General features: G+C 42.0%; 1 protein-coding gene across 1 annotated transcript; it reads right to left on the bottom strand.

The window, feature by feature from the left end:
* Positions 1 to 15082: 15082 nt before the first annotated feature.
* On the bottom strand, positions 15083 to 19030 carry LOC133222648 (chondroitin sulfate synthase 3-like). The gene is made up of 2 exons (XM_061372561.1): positions 17899 to 19030; positions 15083 to 16252 (listed from the first exon to the last, which is right to left on the bottom strand). Exons 1-2 carry the CDS (start codon positions 18599 to 18601, stop codon positions 15885 to 15887), a joined length of 1071 nt encoding a protein of 356 aa, XP_061228545.1. The 5' UTR covers positions 18602 to 19030; the 3' UTR covers positions 15083 to 15884.
* Positions 19031 to 20837: the final 1807 nt, after the last annotated feature.

The following is a 20837-nucleotide window of genomic DNA, read 5'->3' as shown; positions in this document are numbered from 1 at the left end:
AAAGGAATTTTGTTCCACAAGTTTGGATGAAGAAATGACAGAACAGGTAGTTACACATGCAGTCACAGAAGTACTTATCCATAAACTGAAAAAACATGTGTGTGTGTATATGCCTCCTGCACCTGCACAAAACAAAATAATTACCATTCTTTGGTATCAAAATCCTGCATTTTGTAAAAGGCATTGGCTTACTTGTCGGAGGAATCTGAAATACGTTACTAACAGTTAGGATAGACTTTAAATAAAAGGTGCAAATAAAACCTTAAATTTAGCAGCCTTGATATTGTAACCATGGAAAGTGCTCAATTTACAGTTGACTGAATAATTGCCTGGTTGAAATAGCAAGAACCCGAGCCTTTGGACAGAGAGATGGAATTGGGCTTGCATGTTAGAACTACTGGAAAAGACTAGCAGTTTTTGCTTTTATCCAGTACCTGAAAAGCAACAAGTGAAGGAAAACATGGGCCTATCAGGTATTAAGTGGGGGCTACATGGAGGAACTTCTACCTAGTAGTGGTTTCCATAAATTGATTAGGAGTCACTAACGCTGAAACTTTATACTTGTTTTTTCCCTCTGATGCTCATTTAGACTGGATCTATACCACAAATTTTTACAGAAGTAGAAGTCTGGTTCCTAATCAGCAACAGACCTAGTAGGATGGACACCTTCAGCCCTGTCTGACCTAACTGGTGAAGCAACCAGGTACTACAACTGCACATTTCGATGCAGCATGCAACAAGTAAACAAGATACACACGTGCATTCTGAGTGAAGAAAATGAACATTATCATCCTACTGCACAGACTTTATGTGACTTACTGTTTTTAATAGTGAAATGATGTGAACTGATAGTCCCAAGAAATTACAGACCAAGAATGCCTGAGTAACAACACTAATTCACTAAACTGAAAAAAAAAAAAAAAAGACAAAGAAAAGAGCAATACTGGCAAACCACTATAAAACGTACCTTCATCCATTTAAACCTGTTCCCATACTTTACCTTAATTCATGGATCATTGCTTTTTTGTACAGCTTTATTTATCTTGTATTGATTTGGGTGCCTACTACCTCTGCTGTAAAAAGAACTAAAAAAAAAAAAACAAAGAAAGAAACTAAACTAAACTGGAGATCTGTAATTTCCAATCTGTTAAAGGGACTCAGGGAGAGGACTTTTGTTATTAAAACCACAGTCAACTAAACCCTTCATTCAAGTTTCATTTATGTTAGGTATAAACACTTAATAAACTACCTCTTTTAAATAATATGACTACATTAACTGCTTCTGCCAAACATATATCAGATCTTAACTAGTGAAACTTTAAGTCAGAACATCCCATCACCATTACCATGTTTTGAAGTGGCTGCTTTTTGAGTTTATTAGCATTTAGTAGTTCTTTCAATTTATTCTTTCTTCACCTACTTACAAGAGTTCAAAATGGATCTGTTTTGCTATAAACCAGTCATTCACAGTCACAGAAAGCCTCCCTTTGTTTCCAACTGTAACAGGGTTTGTTTTAGAGTGAGCAGTCCTCAACTTCGAAGCCTTGCCTCGAAGCTATACTTGCCATCCTAGACTAGACATACTTGGTTTTACCCCTTCCTAGATAACCACACTATTTTCCGTACTCTCTGCTCTCTTAACCAAGCACTTTGGTGAACTTTCCTGGTACCACACAGTTTTGTGTTAGACAAAAGCAAAACATAAGAAAGCCACCGTCACCTGTGACAAACTCAAGGCTGCATCTCTCCTACATGCCACAGGTTTTTGTTACAGATACAAGAAAAGCATGTAGAGATACAGATTTTGATCAAAGCAAAGAGAGAAGACGGACCGCTTTCTCCTCAGCTCACACTACCTGCTATGGACAGTAACTTTTAATGCCTGCATGTGCTACGGCTCCTGGAGTTTCTGAAGAGTTTTATGGCTCTTTTCATTATTCAAATGCCAAAAGGGCACTGGAAACAGATTTTTTTCATACCTGCAGATGTAGTAACATGTAACACAGGTCACTGCAAGGAGAATCCAGAGGCAGTTTCAGATTTACAATTTGCATTAATTCATTTACTTAGCAAAAGCTGAGTTCTGTGAAAGTTGACATCTCTTCCAAGAAAGCTCACAGAGCTGGCAGAAGCAGACTGCTTGTATGCTGTGGAGAATGAGCTGTTTGTTTCATATTAGTTGCAGGACTGGTGCCAGCTTCAAGACACAGGCATGATCTAAGCTGCTTAAGGAATATAGGTACATGTGAGATTTAACAGACATACATTTACTGCTTCTTACTGAAATTGAAAAGCTCTGAAGAAGCATTAACAGTGGAAATAATCCTTGCATTTATGCAAGCCTTGTTTTCATGGGAACATATTTTCCAACCTATCAAAGAAACCCTTCTATAAGTCTGTATTTTACCATAGATATTTCAAAGAAATTGCCTCAAGCTGTCACATTAAAAAGTACTGGCATGCTCTCCTAGCATTTTTATACATATACCTATATACACGCACATCTCTTGTGTGTACACATGCACATGTCTTCAAGCTTTAGTTCCTGAAACAATTAATTGGAGTCTCTCACTTCAATCCTTCATGAAGTAAAGAATCAATAAACAGTACAAACAGGGGTTGGGTTTTTTTTCCAAATTAGGTATGACGTCATAGCATGAAAAGATCGGCACTACACGGTCAACATACTTCAACCAGAAACATCAACTCTAACAGCATACGCCAGTATCCATTTAGTATTTGTCCTGGCTACAATGACTGTAGACCAAAAGTGGAAACTACTGCATGTTTATCTTCCACAGATACTCAGCTTTGGAGTCAAAGAACTGACTTGAAAAAGAAAGTCCAGCATTCAAAGATAGTCCCTTGAGCTCCTTTGAGGATTTCTGATAATTTACATGTTTATTTGCAATACTTTCCCAATGAATGTCAAAAAAAAAAAAACAAAAAACAAAAAACAAAATGGCAAATCACAGACTATAAAGTTGAAAGACCAAAAGGCAACTTTCCTCTAAGATGCACTGAGTTGGAATGAAAGCCCTCAACAATTAACATAAACTGATGATTAAGTTCTTTACAAGATGAAATGTTTCTTATTCACTAATCATTTGCCTGCTAGGAGGTACAAGCAGACTTGGAACAATGGCTAGCATTTTCCACGTGATGTGCACAAGCAATATAGCACATTCTCTCTCCTACTACCACAGCATCTGCCCTTGCTGTGGAAGTCCCTGCACTAACCAGGAACAGTCCCTTCACACAGGAAAAGGCAATTTTTATACTGCAACGTCATATTTAGGACAACAAAGTTTTCCAATAGCAACAGGATTATGCATGCCAGTCAGAACCTTAACAGATGAAAATGGCCAAAGATTACACTGACCTAGTGGTAGTAACCAACTGCAATCTGGTGGTGAATTTACATTGTGATAAAGCCTCAAAAATGGTAAATGTAATCCTGAGTTGCAGTAGTGAATCTGAACATTAAGTGGCCCTGTAGAAGTAACAGATAAGTTCCCATAGATAGTACCATACCTAATTCAGATCACACATTTAAAAAAAAAAAAACCAACAACACCAAAACAAACAAAAATACCCCAAGGCTGAGGCAAATGAAAGGAAAGGTGATTAAGCGAACAAGAGCAATAGAAAGCATGGATTCTTGTACCTGACCAATCTAAGGTCCGTAGAGCTTATCAATATGGATGAAAGAGATTAAACAAGAGCTTTCTAAAGTAAATAGTAACAAAAAAAAAACAACCATCACAGTAGAACAAGTGGCTGCATACTTGCAGTAAGTCAAAATCACAAGTTAAAAGCATAAGTAAGTGCAATGGCAACTGCATTTTTGTAAGAGCATTCCAGTGTTACTTACAGGTAAGTGGAAAACCCCAATACTTTAGATGAAGCTCAATACACTTATAAAAAAGTGTGGAAGATATCTTAAATATCTCCTTAGAGTATGTGAATGATGCAAACGTCAACCTGTTAAATACAGTAGTGTTATTGGTTTATTATCTGTACAAATGAACAGAGGCCAAAAACTCTGCTGGACATCTCTCATTACTACGTATTCATCCTCACAGAATAAAAAATAATAATTATACTATAATACACACAATCTTTTTCTTAAACTGTTAAAAAAATAACAGAGTAACACTGCATGATTCTACCCTTGTACTAGTCATTAAAGCTTCTCTTCGCATGTAAGTACTTAACCAGCAACCCTTTTTGTTACCTAAGTACATGATCCTAATGAACGAGAAATGAATGAGAAGCGTCTTCATTAGTACAAGGTAGCATCTAGAATCATAGAATCATAGAATAGTTAGGGTTAGAAAGGACCTTAAGATCATCAAGTTCCAACCCCCCTGCCATGGGCAGGGACACCTCGCTCTAAACCGTATTACCCAAGGCCTCGTCCAACCTGGCCTTGAACACCACCAAGGATGGAGCATTCACAACCTCCCTGGGCAACCTATTCCAGTGCCTCACCACCCTAACAGGATATAAGGAGGAAATTCTTTCCTATCTAAATTTCCCCTGTTTAAGTTTTAACCCATTACCCCTTGTCCTACCACTACAGTCCCTAATGAAGAGTCCATCCCCAGCATCCCTATATGCCCCCTTCAGATACTGGAAGGCTGCTATGAGGTCTCCATGCAGCGTTGTCTTCTCCAGGCTGAATAGCCCCAACTTTCTCAGCCAATCTTCCTATGGGAGGTGCTCCAGTCCCCTGATCATTCTCGTGGCCCTCCTCTGGACTTCTTCCAACAGTTCCATGTCCTTTTTATGTTGAGGACACCAGAACTGTACACAATACTCCAGATGAGGTCTCACGAGAGCAGAATAAAGGGGCAGGATCACCTCCTTCGACCTGCTGGTCACACTCCTTTTGATGCAGCCCAGGATACGGTTGGCTTTCTGGGCTGCAAGCACACACTGAAGCTGGCTCATGTTCATTTTCTCATTGACCAGAACCCCCAAGTCCTTCTCTGCAGGGCTGCTCTGAATCTCTTCTCTGCCTAGCCTGTAGCTGTGCCTGGGATTGCTCCAACCCAGGTGTAGGACCTTGCATTTGTCATGGTTAAACTTCATGAGGTTGGCATCAGCCCACCTCACAAGCGTGTCAAGGTCCCTCTGGATGGCATTCCTTCCCTCCAGCATATCAACCGAACCACACAGCTTGATGTCATCGGCAAACTTGCTGAGGGCGCGCTCAATCCCACTGTCCATGTCAGCGATGAAGATGTTAAACAAGACCGGTCCCAACACTGGTCCCTGAGGGACACCACTCGTTACTGGTCCCCAGCCAGACATTGAGCCATTGACCACAACTCTTTGTGGACGGCCATCCAGCCAGTTCTTTATCCACCAAGTGGTCTATTCATCGAATTGATGTCTCTCCAATTTAGAGACAAGGATGTCATGTAGGACAGTGTCGAACGCTTTACACAAGTCCAGGTAGATGACATCAACTGCTTTACTGCTGTCCATCAGTTCTGTAGCCCCATCATAGAAGGCCACCAAATTGGTCAGGCAGGATTTCCCCTTGGTGAAGCCATGCTGGCTGTCACCAAGCACCTTGTGCTAGTATGCAGAGAAAGACTTTGACCAAGCTGATTAATTATGGCTAAACAGAAATAATTAAATAAAAATCAACAAGATTAATAATTAAATAAAAATCAACAAAGTACAAATACCTTCCTCCCCAAACTCAGGGCACCACATTTTAGTTTCTTTCAAGTTTGAAAGAACATGAAGTGTACCTACGTTGAAGGCAACATGGGTATTAAAACTGGTAAAATCATCAGCTATTTTGTTTTCGCTGGCCACTCCACAGATTTGTGGCAGACACTCCAAACAAATCTTTTCAATTACCATTTCCAAGAAAACCACTAGGTCTCCAGATGATGCATAGCAATGGAAAATTTAATACTATTTACCGAAATTATGTGCCTAGTACTAAACTAAAAATTTCTAGTAATGACACCAAAGTTCTTTTAAAATAAGATGAGCAGGAAGCTCCTGCATTTCTGGACTCACCTGCAGGAATGCTACTGCTGAAGCATATTTTCAGACACCACAATAGGCATCACCAATGTTGAATATACGAAAAATTTGAGAACTGATCTCTAATCAAGTCAATAACAAACTTACACTCAGGAACATATTGTAACATGGTTGTTCCAAGGGGCTCATTTAGATTTTCTTCCCTTCTGAACTAATGAACTTTTATCAGTATTTTATCTACAGCATACACAGCTAAGGCAAAACTTATTCATACCAGTGTGGGAGTCCAAGTGCTTTCACATCGTTCAATGCATTAGCACAACACAGTCAGTAGGTGAATAGCTTAGAAGACATCTGGTATGTCTTAACAGAAGTCAAACACCATTGTAACACTGGATACTCACACACAGGTGAGGGTCCTACAATCCCAGATAGGTCTAGGCACAGCAATTGTTATAATGATCACCAGTCTCTAGAAACAGCTGGGAACAAGCTAAGTAACATAACTTTAACGGTCATCATGATTATTCATGATTATTTGCTCAAAGTGAGTCAAAAAGACAAATGGCAATACACTGCATTATTCTTAAACATATATATACACACACATATATACACGTATCTACGCACACACACAGAGGTAAGCACCACATCCTATTTCAAAGCAAAAAGCCATGAAAGAAGTTTTACTTGTGAGGACTCAACTCCCTGTCATGAGCAGCTGACTGGTAGTATCTCCTAATACACCAAACTCAACAAAGGTATGTTAGTCTGCTACTCTAACCTACCTTCTTCCAGTATTTCTCCTGCTTCTAGCATTATGTGCAGGTAAAACAATAAACCTGCTGCTGTTCAGAACATTTTTCTAAGGAAGAATTAGGAAATTAACTAGCCCAGGCTGGACTGGGCTACTTAATAAGCATATTGAAGGAAAAAGCATCCCTTACTCATTCAAGGCTGTCTGCCCTATGAAGACCATATGTCTCTTACATCTCTCTTCCATGACAGAGTTCTCACCTTCAAGTATACATTCCAACAGCACAGTGTGGATAGGAATTTAAGAACACAGTCTGAAGGCAGGTTTATTCTTGGATTTAGTACAGTAAAAACTAAAGCTAACATTTGAAAGAGGAAAGCGAGCACCAGTTTATTGTGACCAGGATGAAAGAATGCTCAATGCATAGTTTCGGTACAGAATTCCCTCTTTAAGGTACAAACAATAATAACTTTTCTTGCAAAGATGTAACAAACACATTCTACAACTCTAAGCAAATCTCAAGCATCAAATGCCACAAAAGAAAAATACAAACTTATATGACCATCTTGGATACAGTAATACTGTATTTCCCAATATTACTACAGTCAAGTAGTAAGACAGTTTTTACTGTCTGACAATACTTTCTATTAGTTAGCTACCCTCATTTAGGTGCAACTATTTCCCCATAACGCATGAAGAAAAATATATTCAATGATAAAAATTCAGAGTAGAAGGAAAGAAGAATCCAAAATACTAACACCTGCTTTCAGTCGTTCCCGGAAATCAGATTGATACCTAACAATTTATTTTAAAACAAAAGTTAAAAGTACCAATAGCACATACCAAAATTGTTTCATTTGCTGAGTTAAGCACTTTTCTAGAAGCTTTTTTTTTTTTCTAAAAGCTACCTCTATTCTAGTCAAACTCCCTGACTTTTGGAACTGAGACTCTTGCATTGAAACTCAAAAAATTTTGCCCCAAAGTGATAAAAAATGACAGAAAAAGTCACTGTGATTCATCATGATCAACAATGGGAAGCTATGCAATCCTGCCATGATAAGAGATACTCTGTAAAATAGACCCCTTTGGTGATGGAAAATTATTATAGTAATAGCTGCAGCTACAGTCAGTAGCTAGAAAGAAAAAGCTTTCAAGGAAACTCAAAAAGCTATGTTAAATAGAAGCTGGAAGCCAAAATACACATATAAACAAAAGAGAAGGATACAGATATAGCTATAAAGAGAAATGAAGAATAACCTGAAATCCAAAATCTTAGTCTTTACAGTAGACAAGCTTTACAGTAGACAGACTGCAATAAATTCCTAGAAGCAAAGCTTAAAAGCCCCAAAGTACCTTCACTTATGCCCCTGGGAATTTGGTTATCAACCAGGCACAACTTTTAAATATATGCATACGTATGTAAAAATGTACATTTCTATGCACAAGAGATTTACACTGTATACCTCATGTAGTCGTTAAGCCACTGACACTTCCACTGCATTGCAGCCATGTGTACAAGTAAAAAAATGCTGCATGTTTTTACTGCATCTGCTTCCATGCCATGAGGACCTCATTCACACACACTGCACTCAGAAAAGGCCTCATGAACAAACACCTGCCTGATACCAACAAATACAGAATCAAAAGTAGCATAATCCCCGATGATTATCATCCTTCAGATATTAATTTACCCTTGAATGGCTGTAAAAAGAAAAATAAAGAAACAACAAGCAAAAAATGTAGGGACTCAGATGCACTTTACAACAATCTTAAGAATACAAAACCATTCAAACTACCAAGTGTACAAAAAAACAAGGCACCAAATGACAATCCTACATTCCAATTATTAAAAGGCATACTTTCAAGTTTCTAAATAAAATTATTTATCAGAAACTAAAAATGAAAAAAAAAAAAAAAGGAAAGAAAAAAAAAAAAAACAAGCTGTCCAGTCAGTATCTCAGGTTTTTATCTTCAGTATTCTAATTGCCTGGTTAAATCAGCACATTCCAAAAGACACTTATTTTAGGCACTATTTTTGTTTAAGTGTTCAGAAAATTTAGTTTACTAAAGGTAGAACTTCAACCAATGTGGACAATGACTGTGGAAAATGTGTCTTGAAAGCACTAAGTAAAAAATAACCACAATCAAATCTGTACACATGAAAGAAAAATTAATTTCAGAATACCCAGGAAAGGCAAAATTTTGCAAATAAAGATAATTCTGGGGATATCTGTAGAAACTAATGCTTTCCTTGCTGTTTGGTTTACTTGATTTTAAGGTAAAGTACAGAAAACTGTTTCAGGGTAAAAAAGCAAAAACATCAGGATTCCACTGTGCTGTGTTTCAAGGATTCACTTAAAACACCGAATCCACTATTGGCCCTAAAAAGGCAAGGTCCTTATCTGTAGATCCTTTTTAAAATCAAGCTCATTCCTTGTATAATGTGACAGGCACTGTCAAGAGTGATGATGTGAGGGTTTTAAAGGAGATGACTGTTACAATAGCTGTGCAACAATTTCATTTTGAATACTACTTTTAAACACAGTTGAACAGATGGTCTTCTGCACTAGACTTCTATGGAAATAACACCTCTAAAATACCAGTTACACAGAAGTCTTAAGAAAATATTTCCAATAAAATGACAGCAAACATGAGAAAAAATTAGAACTTAGCTTAGGTTTAAATTTCCATAGACATAGAGATATGGATCAGGATACCCATAGGCAGAACTAAGGGTACATTTTTCATCAATTAAGAACCTACCCCAATGCTTTCCTTTTGCTTGTCTGTGGGATGCTCTGGTAATTCAAACAAGTTTATTCTTACAGAGGAAAACCTTTGAAATATTTGTGTTAAGAATGGACAAACTTTCAAAACAGACTAGAAAACTGTTAGCTAGCCCACATAAATAACTGCTGGCATCTTAGAGAAAAACACATTAAAAGAAAGGTGTAGCCATGCTTTCTTCACATCACAGACATTAAAACACACTCCCAGAGTCCTCAAGCAGTTTGGTTAATTCAGCACCATAAGTCAGAATTATACAGCTGTTAAAACTCCAAAAAGGCATAAACAGGATTTCCTCTTGAGGCACAGCAAGAAAGACAGAACACCTAACCTGCAAAGACAGAAACTCAAGAGAAGCTAACTCTCACCACAATGAGAAACAGCCCCCTTGGCTCCACAGCTAAAATGCCATCATACAGCGGACCACAGCTGCGGGCTTGTGTGCACTCACACACTCCTTCATGGTAGCTGTGGAAATATCATTTCAATCCTTCACAATAAAGACCCTAGAAAGGTATCTCCAACTCCTACATGATTTCTATTCTACTAATATAACTAGCTCATGAAGCAGCCCAAAACCAAAGCCTAAGTGGGGGTGGGTACTGCTGCTTCAAGACTAATCATTCCAGTACCCAAATGAGCAAAATACCATCTTATCAAAAGCAAATACACCTTTAATGCTTCTGTCTGGTGTAGTGCTCAACTCAAAGTTGAGCTGTGATCCACTAAAGTATTCACCAAAGAGGGAGAGACAAAGCCCCAAATGAAAAATTAAAATGCGTCTTCCGTAAGGACAATTAACGTTAAAAACGAAGTGATAAAGTATTTTTAGAGGAAGCCAGAAGATGGCTTGCACTGGTTCCAGCACCTCCAGAGACAGTCACAACACCAGCACACTGCAAAGGGAAACTTTCTGAGCATGCATTTTGATCCACATAAGCATTTTTGCAATATATTTCCTGTAATATTTACTGCAAGAATAATTGAGCAACTGGTCTACTGGGACATGGCCCTGCCCATGGCATGGGGGTTGGTACTAAGGTCCTTTCCTTAATAGGATATTAACAAAACCTGAGATATCAGACAGCTGCATTATTTAAAAAATGTTATAGTAATGAGACTGCATTCTATGGTTGTCGTAAAACTTTGTAAAAGAAAAAAACAACAAACAAAAAACAAAGGGAAATAAGATACAGTCATTAATGTGGATTTCTTGTATGTATAAAGTACAGTATGTTCTTTCAATATCCACACATTACCAAAAGTTCAAAAGTATATAGGGTGCTTTGCATTAACATAGTTTTTTTAAGTTTAATACAAACATGGCTGGCATTGGACTTTATCTTTATGGTTCGTATCTAACTTGAGATATTTTATGATTTTATGACATTTTTTCCCACAGAGAGGCAAAAAAGGCTACAAAAAGAAATGCTTTACAAACTGACCGTTAGAATACATACACTGATGACTGCTCTTTAAATCCCTTAATACAGCTGGTTTTCATTTTCTGAAGAAAAACCTTCTTTGATAGTCAGTGTTTATACCCTGACAACGATTGGTTTCTGCTTGAATTGTTATAGCCACTTAATTCATGCACTGCATTTTATTTTGTCCTCCTGTGGAAATACACTATTTGATTTCTTATAAACTTATGCTACAAATTACAAAATGCTCTTCAGAAACCAGAAATATTATAAAAAATAAAACAAAGGAAGGGATTGGGTCAGGGAATAAAGCAATCAGCCTTTTTTTTTTTTTTTTTCAAAACTGTCCTCTGTAGTCAAGTCCCTCCTAAACAGCTAAGTGAGGAACCACACAGCATTTCATTTCTTATTTACTGTTTTCTTTCCAAAGAATAAAACACACATAAGCCAATAAAATCAAGCTAATCTCTTCATTCATTTAAAGAAAAATAAATCAAGGCTTCAAAATTAGTGGAAGAGAGGGTGCTAGCTTGAAATATAGATTCTGAGAGTGCAAAAGGCCCTTTTTAATCTCCACTTTTACAGATTTGGGGAAGCAGAAGTTGTTAACACCTAACAAAACCAAAAAAGCTTTTTGCAGAGATATTTTAGACAAATTTGTCAGGTTTATTATACTTAATCATTACAGAACCATCAAAACTGAAAGATAAACTAACATATAGTTGAAAAAAATACCAGAACAAGGACGGATCTTCTGTAGAAAGAAAACGATCAAACAAAACTACAACACTTCTAGCAAATACTTCAATACAGAATACTAGAATCATTAAAAAGTTTGGACTGGAAGGGACCTTAAAGGTCACCTACTTCCAACCCCTCTGCCACAGGCAGGGAGAGCTTCCATTACATCTGGTTGCTCAAAGCCCCATTCAACTTGTCCTTGAATACTGCCAGGGATGAGGAAGACACTAATTCTCTGGGCAACCTGTGCCAGTGCTTCAACACCCTCACGGTAAAGAACTCCTTCCTAATATTGAATCTAAATCTACCCTCTTTCAGCTTAAAGCCATTCCTCATTGTCCTGTCACTACATGCACTTGTAAGAAGCCCCTCTCCACATTTCTTGCAAGGCTCCTTTAGGCACTGGAGCTGCTCTAAGATGTCTCCGAAGCCTTCTCTTCTCCAGGCCAAAAAAGCCCTAGTCTCTCAGCCTGGCTTCATAGGAGAGGTGCTCCAGCCCTCTGATCATCTTTGTGGCCTCCTCAGGACTCACTCGACCAAGTCTTGTGTTGAGGCCCTAGACCTGAACACAGCACTGCAGGTGACGTCTCACTATAGCAGAGTAAGAGGGGCTCAATCACCTCCCTCAATCTGCTGGTCATGCTGCTTTTGATGCAGCCCAGGGTATGGTTGGCTTTCTGGGCTGCAAGAGCACACTGAAGCCAGCCCATGTTCAGCTTCTTGTCAGCCAATACCCTGAAGTCTTTCTTTGCAGGGCTGTTCTCAATCCAGCCTCTGTCCATCGTGTATTTGTGCTTGGGACTGCCCCAACCCAGGTGCAGGACCTTGCAGTTGGCCTTGTTGAACTTTGTGAGGTTCACACTGGCCTGCCTCTCAAGCCTGTCAAAGCTCCTCTGGATGGCATCCATGTAGCAAGGAAATATACTAGATTCAGGCTGCTGTTGCTTCCAGACAGTCTGGATGTAAGAAGTTGCCAAGAAGGGCAGTTTGACACTCTCCTACCCCTTCATTCCTCGCTGGACATGACCACCTCTTCTTTCTCCTGATGTTGATGCTCTGCTATGAGTACTGATTCAACTGAAAAAAAAACTTTTGTTCCGGGTCAAGTTTCAAGTGGATCCCACCCCTGCTCCAGCTCACCACAGGGCTGCACATGTCCTGCACAAAAGGACAGCAACTGAAAGGAGCAGCCACCCTTCAGTAAAAGCCCACGTTTGTGTCAGCTTAGAGGAACTGCTAAATTGCAGACTGAGGGCAGGTTTTTGTTTCCTCCATTCCACACAAATGCACTAAACTCCCTGTTATTAGATTCACTCTGTTTGCAATGACTAATTCTTTATCTAAAGTAGAGGAGCTCCATCAGCAGAGATAGAAGACTCATCACCTCAGCCGTAAACCATTTCGTATGTGAGAGAACCAGCCTTTATCCCCAGCTTCAAATCTGACAGAACAAGAATTAACTCTAGAAGTCCCAAAATACAAGAGCAGCTCACGGCAGGCTTGTACCCCTCTTCTGTTTTTATCCATTCTGACAAAAAAAAAAAAAAAAAAAGAAAAAGTCAAAGTTGTAACCCTCTCCTTGCCAGCAAGCATATTACGCATTAAGGCTATAGAATAAATCCTGAAAGGCAGCCAGTCTTACCTACACCAGTTAAGACACCCAGCAATGATCAAGTATTTCTGGTTTTCTCTTGAACTCCTATTTCTCATTCTTCCAAAAAAGAGACCTTCCAATGCAGTTCTTAGAAATCAAGTAAAAAACAGTGCAACTGTAATTCAACTCTTCTAGGGCTTTTCTACTTCTATGAATTTCAATGGAGTGGTTTACAGTTTTTATTTGTCTTCAGCAACACAGGCTAAACACAAACTATGCATTTTCCCAAAAGCAACAAAGTTCATAAAAGTCTTGCAGCTCAACAGGACTTGATTTAATACATACAACAAGATGACTTCAGGACAAAAGTACAACTGGCTATGCAGAAAGTCCCGGCCCCAGGTTTTGCACACACCTCTGAGGGAACAATTCACCTCTTGGCACACACAGAGTGTTGCTGATCTATGGCAGGAATGGAACTGCAACAGTTCCAGTCCCCTAGGGAAAGTCACCTTTGTCATCCCCTAATTTACCAATCTGCAACAGCCCATTCTGTTCACGTGCAGTATCAGACTGCTTGCAACTATCAGCTGAACAACACAAACTGTGTCATAACATGAATGCATCTTCTCCTCCTCTTGGGACACCCTATTTTGCTCTTTCCCTCTCACACAGCTTTAATGCTGGGATAGCATTCTAAGCAGAAGTTTCTTAATCATCTGCATCTTGTGGATCATCTCCTGTAACAGCAACAGAGTTGAGGATTCTTCTGACAGAGGCAAATACTAGTCGGAAATGTAGGAGCTGCCACTGCAATGACCAACACGTTTTTCTTTTTTTTTTTATTCTTTATTATATAGAGCTAGGGCCTTCAAGAGCAACTGACAGTAAAGACTGGTGTCTAACTATTACAGATCCCATTAAAACATGCTTTTTTCAAAAAGTTCACATTTTCAGGCCCTAATCCTACCACAAAAAGCTGAGCTTCTGGGCAGTCATATAACTCAAATCTCTGAAATTGAAGTAAACATATTTTTTCACTCTATCTCACGCTCAGTGGCTGGAGCCAAAATTTTACTTACATTTAACACCATTTATAACCATGGTGATAATGTTACCTATTATCAGTTTTCTTTCCTTCCCCAGATGTCTTCCCAAGAAGATAAATACGAAAAACAACTAAAAACCCCCTCCAAGATACAACTGTCAAGGAATAATCATAATTCTGCTATCTGATGCAGATCAGCAGTTATCATATGCCTGTAAGGATTTGAAAACTACCTTGTACAGACACAGTCCAAACACATCAGAGTATAAGATTAAGCTGCCAATGTAGCATGTGGTTTGGAAGTCTGATTAAGAACTACTAGTTCTTAATTAAGAACTAGTTCTACATTGATAGCCATCTGCACAACAAATGCCTTCCCTGCTCTACCAATGCAACAGGTATATTACTTTACACTGGCATTTACAACATTTATTGAAACAGTCTCTGAAAGCACCTCTGTATTGTCAAGTAAGGGATAAGATTTCCTCCTTTAAGATTTCCACCCAGTTAGTACCAACTATTAAATATTTACTTTCTTTGCCCTGTTTACATGCACTGTCACCTAGCAAACCCGTTTTTAAAATGGCCACTTTTACCCAGGCTATTCACAGAAACACTAATCCACCAAATTAATAATTTTCCTGTCTTTTCGTCATTAATAGCACATAACCTCTTTCAGTGGCCGATTGAAATGTTTTTTCCTTCTTAACAAGGGGGTACCACATATTAATATTAAAGAACAGGTTAAAATAACTTAAATCATATGCATCGTATTAGCTATCACCCATTACCCTTTCTGGCAGTTGCATGATTGGTCTATTTTTAGCTATGTGCCAGTAGCCACAACATTTTCAGAGAAAAAGGCCTGAATTTTAGTTCTGGAATTGAAAAACCTTTTCTGGGTACTGCAACATATCCTTATTACTTCAGAAAATTCTATTACTGAATGAAGTAATATGCTCCTAAAATTCAGCATAGGGAGACCTGGTATGTTGCTTGTGTCTATGATACACTTCTAACACCGTTTTTCTTAGTGAAGAACAGTGTTAAAATTTATTACAGACTCGTACAGTGCAACAAATTTTATTTTTGTAAAAGATTAAAACCCCACAACCCCTACTTCTGCTTTTGCCAGTAATGAACGCCATTAAAATATGTCTGGGTAACTAAGAAAACACAATTCTTCTTCAAATACCATAAAATAGTTTAACAACCTGCAATAGACAGGTATGCTGCATGCTTATCCAAAACCAAGTTTTTAAACAGATCCAACCTGAACAGCGTAAGTGAAATGAAGCAGCATCCTGTCAAGGATCGTATGTAGAAACCTTCAAGGTAGTGCTTTAGAAACTTTCAGCATGACAACATTCACATGATTACACTTACTTAAGGCCACAGCAATTGTCACCAATGAAAACTGAAAGACAAGTAGAAATAAATATGCTTACAGCAACATGCTGTGTATGCTTTCCTCTCTTTTTTTCCTTACAGTCTGCAGTTTAAGGCATTAAAACACAATTATCATGGAAAGAAATCACAGATATACCGACTTATGCTGCAAGATAACTCTAAACAAACAGCACATTGCAACTTATAATCACTTACCTCATACGACCAAACACACTGAGTTCCTCCAAACCTTCTGACACACCTGCCCACCTCCACATCCTCATGAGTAGTGTACATTTCTCGAAGGCATTCACCTATATGTGGCACCATCCTCCTGAGAACCTCACGGCTGAAGATCATTCCTGGCCCTCCCATGCAGAAATTCTCTCCAGGCTCCAACCCGAGTTTTCCAAGTTCTTCAATGTTACCCAGACCAGTCTGTCCCAAATACAGAGGTTTACTGCTGTTCAGTGAGCGAAGAAACTCCTCCAATTTCTCACCTGAAAAAAAGACAAAATGATTAGCAATTCTCTGCTTAGTCTGCCGACTCTTTTCCTCAGCCTCAAGCTTTTTTAGAAATGTAACAGGCACCTGGGACTGCTACAGGAAATGGCTTTCAAAGCACTAACCTGCACCTAACAGAAAATATCCTGGACAAGTTTACCTTTAACAGATTTTTTTTTTAATTAATTAACATTACAGTGACATTTTCAACCAGTCAAAGGCCAGAATACGATCCACCCTTAATTTTGTCAGTAAACAGTGTTCTGTTCAACCACTACTGATGGAAAGCACTCTCTTGCTATTTTAGAACTCTCTCTCACCCTCTAAAGTAGGACAATTTGGCAATATAGTTCCAGGCTGGGAGGAAGGGGAGGGAAGGGAAAGTGACAGTTTTTATTTTGATAGGATTGATTTTTTAAAAGACCAGAGCAAATCTAAATTAACTGAGATAAATGTGCTTGATTACAGAGTAATTGTCAGAACAAGCTCTTTCCAACATATGTCCAGTGCTACAATGTCTACACACACCTTTCCTGCAAACCCCTTACCTATTTAAGAAATTGTGATTTCAGATTTACTTGAACGTTTCCAGATAGGTTTAACTTGGAACCTTGGAACCGATTAAAGCCAGATCATTACAAATTCGAAATGAGATGAAAGAAGCCACTGACAACTTTTATGTCTGCAACCGAGTATTTACACATACATACATATGTGCATGCGCAAGTCTTTCACAGATGAATGACAGCTGACAAGCGAACAGCCCATTAAACAACCGAAACACAATTAAGGGACAAGTACGGAAGTATACAGATGCCTCAGGTTAACTTTCAACAGTGCTTTCAACAATGTAAGCACGCTCATAGCCTAGGCTTGTGCTTACAACCTTAGCTTCATTCCTTCCTAGAGCAGGACACTGCACTAGCAACAGCAGCAGCAAGCATAGATCAAAAGCAGGCTGGTTGCAGCACATGGTGCATCCTAATGGTGCTATTAAAACTCGCGCGGAAATAGGGCCAGTGCTTTTCCAGAGCCACAACCTTCAAAGGAGAACAGCAGCTTTACAAGTAGCGTCCACAGTTTGCTCAGTGCCAGAGATCCCGTAGCGAACTCTAAATAGTGCTGAAAACATCATTTCCAAGCAGCCCTGCCGGAGCGGGAGGCGCCCGGACGGCGGTGCGAAGCGGGATTGCCGACAGCAGAGGGGCGCAGGGCCGCCATCGCCCGCCTCTCCCTGTCCATGCCCGGCACCGCCGGGGCGTGCCGGTCCCTGTCCTCCGGCCCCGGGAGCGCCGCACCGGTAGCGAGCGCGGCGGCTGCAAGCCGCAAAACTCAACGCCCAGACCGGGACCGCTCAGTGTGCTCGCCGCTGTCCAGCCCACTGCCTCTGTTCTACAACGCGCCCGGCCCCGCGAGGGCACCTGGGAGTTCCCACTGGGACCGCAGCGCCTGGACGGCATTACAAGCCCCGCACATGAAAGCTGGAGGCAAAAGCCACCGGGGCAGCGGTGAGTCGAAATATCCCTTGCGTGTCATCCTTCCACACCGGGAGGGAACGACTGTCCACACCCTTCGTCGGACCCTGCCAGGCACCCAGGCCTTCAGTTCCCTCCCGCCCACCGGCGGGGCGCACCCCGGTCACCTTTAATGTAGACGTCGTCGTCCGCCCTCATGAACCACTCGTACTTGTCCAGATAGTGATCGTGCATGTACTTGATCATCATGAAGGACTTCTTCTGCGGCGGGTAGGAGTCGTCCACTCCAGGCAGGGCGACTACGGGCAGCTGCGGCAGCTCGGGGGGCGCGGCGGAGCCCTGACTGGAGAAGTACTCCACGCGCCCCGGCACGGAGCGCGCCCACGTCCGCTGCGCGGCCACTGCCCGGCTGCCCAGGTACTTCTGGGCCGTCATGACCCCCACGTAGAGGAAATTGCGGGGCTTGGCACAGCCAGGGGATCCCCCCCAGTCCCCGCTCCCGTTGTGGCTGCCGCCGGGCCGGCTACCCCGCTTCTCGCCGCCTTCCTCCTCCTCCTCCGGCTCTCCTTCCCCGCCAGCGGCGGGGCTGGAGACCGCTCCGTCCGCCGCCGGCGGCAGCTCCCAGGGGCTCCTGAAACTCGTGCCGCCCTGCACAGCAGCTGCCTCCGGTGGCGCCTGCTGCCCGCCCGCTGCGCCCCCGACCGCCCCTGGACCCGCCGAGCGGCCGTAGTAAGAGCAGAGACTGGAACCGCGCCTCTTCTTCTCGGTCAGCTCGGCCACTTTGGGGGCGATGAGCCAGGAGGCGGCGGTGAAGCCCAGCACCAGCCCCAGCACCAAGCTCAGCCAGGGTCTCCGGGACCGCGCTGCCATGGCGCGGACGGGGCGGTTCCCGGAGAGCCGCTGCCTCCCGCTGGAGGCGACCCCTGTCCCGCAGCGGCTCCCGGCGCGGCTCCCTGCCCCGCCTCGGCGGCCCGGGCGGCTGCGCGGCGCTCGAGTCAAACTTCTGCTGACGGGAGGGTGGTGGCGAGGACGCCTCAGCTCTAGCGGCGGCCCCTCCGCTCAGCTGATACCTTGTCACCGCGGCGGCTGGTCCCTCCCCGCCCCTCCCACCGCTCAGGCTCCTCCACACGGCAGCTGCGGCCACCGCTTCGCTCTCTGCTCCGCTGGCTTCCTCTGCGGCTGCCGAGCGCCTCACCCCGGAGGGCACAGCCGCCGGCAACCGAGCTGCGCCGGGAAAGTGGCGGCCGGCGCCGTCGCTCCGGAAGGAAACGATTTTTTTAGGTGCTGATCGAGATTTCCCCGCGCCACGGCCTCGCCACACAGCCCGGCCCCGGCGGCCTCCGTCTCCCCCTCCATCGACCGGGACCGGGCTCCCGCTGGTCGGTGGGGTGACGGTATGCCCACCGCGCCCCTCAGATCCGGCCGCGTACTCGCACGTCCTTATCCCTTTGGGAGCTTCACGAAGCGGGGAACGCGTCTGCGTCCGCAGCTTCACATCTCCCGAGGGCGGCCACAGAACGCTGGGTAGAACAGTCCTGCCTTAGTTTCTCAGGCGAAAGGTGGTCAGAGGGAAGCCGTCTGCTCGGCCCCTGTTCTACCCTCTGCTTTCCAGCCCGAACAGCTGACAACTTTCCAGACAACTGTAGTTCTTCCTGACCATGTCTTTTCCTATGGCATAGATTCTCACAGCCTGAGGATGATATTGTTGCTGTTATCATCCTCATTATTATCATCATTACTACCATTATCGTTGTTGTTATTGTTGTTATTGTTATTGTCGTCGTTGTCATAATCATCATCATTACAAGCTCCAAGACGCTGGGGATTGCCTCCTCATCTTTCTGATGTCAGGGTGACTGCACCGTCCACAGCCCAGGATGGCTGACAGCAGGAATTAAACTTCCAGGCCTCTGCCTATAGGAACAGCTTTATTTCCAAAATGTAAGATCTCCCTCATATCCTCCATATTTATTTGCATCCCTAATTTAATTCTGCAAGATGTTCATCTCCTGCAAAAGCCCAAAATTGTTCCTGACGCCCATTTGTCATTTCACTGAAATACATCCAAGCTGCTGAAGATCCAGTAGTGTATGTTTAGTTATTTGTCAGCAAAGCCAACTGTTTTTGTAGCTAAGTCTGTGGTATTGTCTAGCACTTCTTGTGACTTTACCAATTGTCAGACACATATGTCAAGGTGAGGGGAGGAGTATAGAAGCTGGTATTTTATGGTGCTAACAAAAGTAAGTGAATACCAAGAGAAGAATTTCAAGCCTTTTTCCAAAAAGACAGAAATTACTTTGCCTACCTAACAAAGAAATAAAACATATTCTGCATAGTCTTTAGCTGTGAAGAAGTCACTTATTGAAGTAACTTTTGTTTTTTCCTTGTGCCTCTGCCACATGCAGTGTGCACTTGATAGTTTTAAGATCCACAAGCATCAGGTTCAGGAAACATACCCTCTAGCTTCCCCAAGGCTGAGCACCCTTTCCAAAGCAGCCCATCACTAATTTCCTCTCTATGTGCATTCAGGCTTCAGCATTTGTAATGCCAAGCAGCAAGGCGCTAGGTATGAGGCACACATATGTATACAGTCCAGCTGTGTCCTGGTAGATAAATGCCACCCAAGATGTTCTGAAAGCGCCAATGTGGCAGATCCTGGGTCTGCTTTCACCAAGCTAATAACAGGCAACAAGCTAAGCAGGAGGGCTGGCCTTCAGAAAGCCTTTACCACAGTATTAGGGTTTATCAGTATTATGACTGTTTCAGCTTTTTATGAGTCTTCCACTTTAAAATGCTACCAATCTCCAACTCCCCCTGCCTTGCTCCTTGCAAACAATTGGGGGTTTATGGGTCCCAGTGGGACATGCATATTACAACCTCCAGTAGTAAAGACTCCTTTAGACCTAAGGCTCCTAAATTTTCAGACGACTTACTACTGTGGGGTTGCAGAGGTACAATGTATGCCTCTAAGCTATTTCCAATTGCTTATGCACACATTGAAATGTCTCCAGTCACCGTTGGCTGTGTCTGCTGCTCAGGTCTGAGAGTGCTTGTTTTTGTCACAAAACAGATACGGAGGACCTGTGAGAGGTGACTATAAAGCCCT

This window comes from Neopsephotus bourkii, unplaced genomic scaffold, assembly GCF_033783945.1.
Source record: "Neopsephotus bourkii isolate Nb327-2 ecotype Australia unplaced genomic scaffold, CSIRO-AGI_Nbou_v1 NB_22, whole genome shotgun sequence".
NCBI lineage: Eukaryota > Metazoa > Chordata > Aves > Psittaciformes > Psittacidae > Neopsephotus > Neopsephotus bourkii.
Note: the sequence above shows the minus strand (reverse complement) of the source record. Positions and strands in the feature narration are given on the sequence as shown.

Bases quoted from the DNA above. Each gene is read 5' to 3' on its own strand.
- LOC133222648 (XM_061372561.1), bottom strand. From the start codon at position 18,601: ATGGCAGCGCGGTCCCGGAGACCCTGGCTGAGCTTGGTGCTGGGGCTG. The intron at 16,253-17,898 runs GTGACCGGGGTG...TCTTTTTTTCAG, and splicing joins CGACGACGTCTACATTAAAG to GTGAGAAATTGGAGGAGTTT.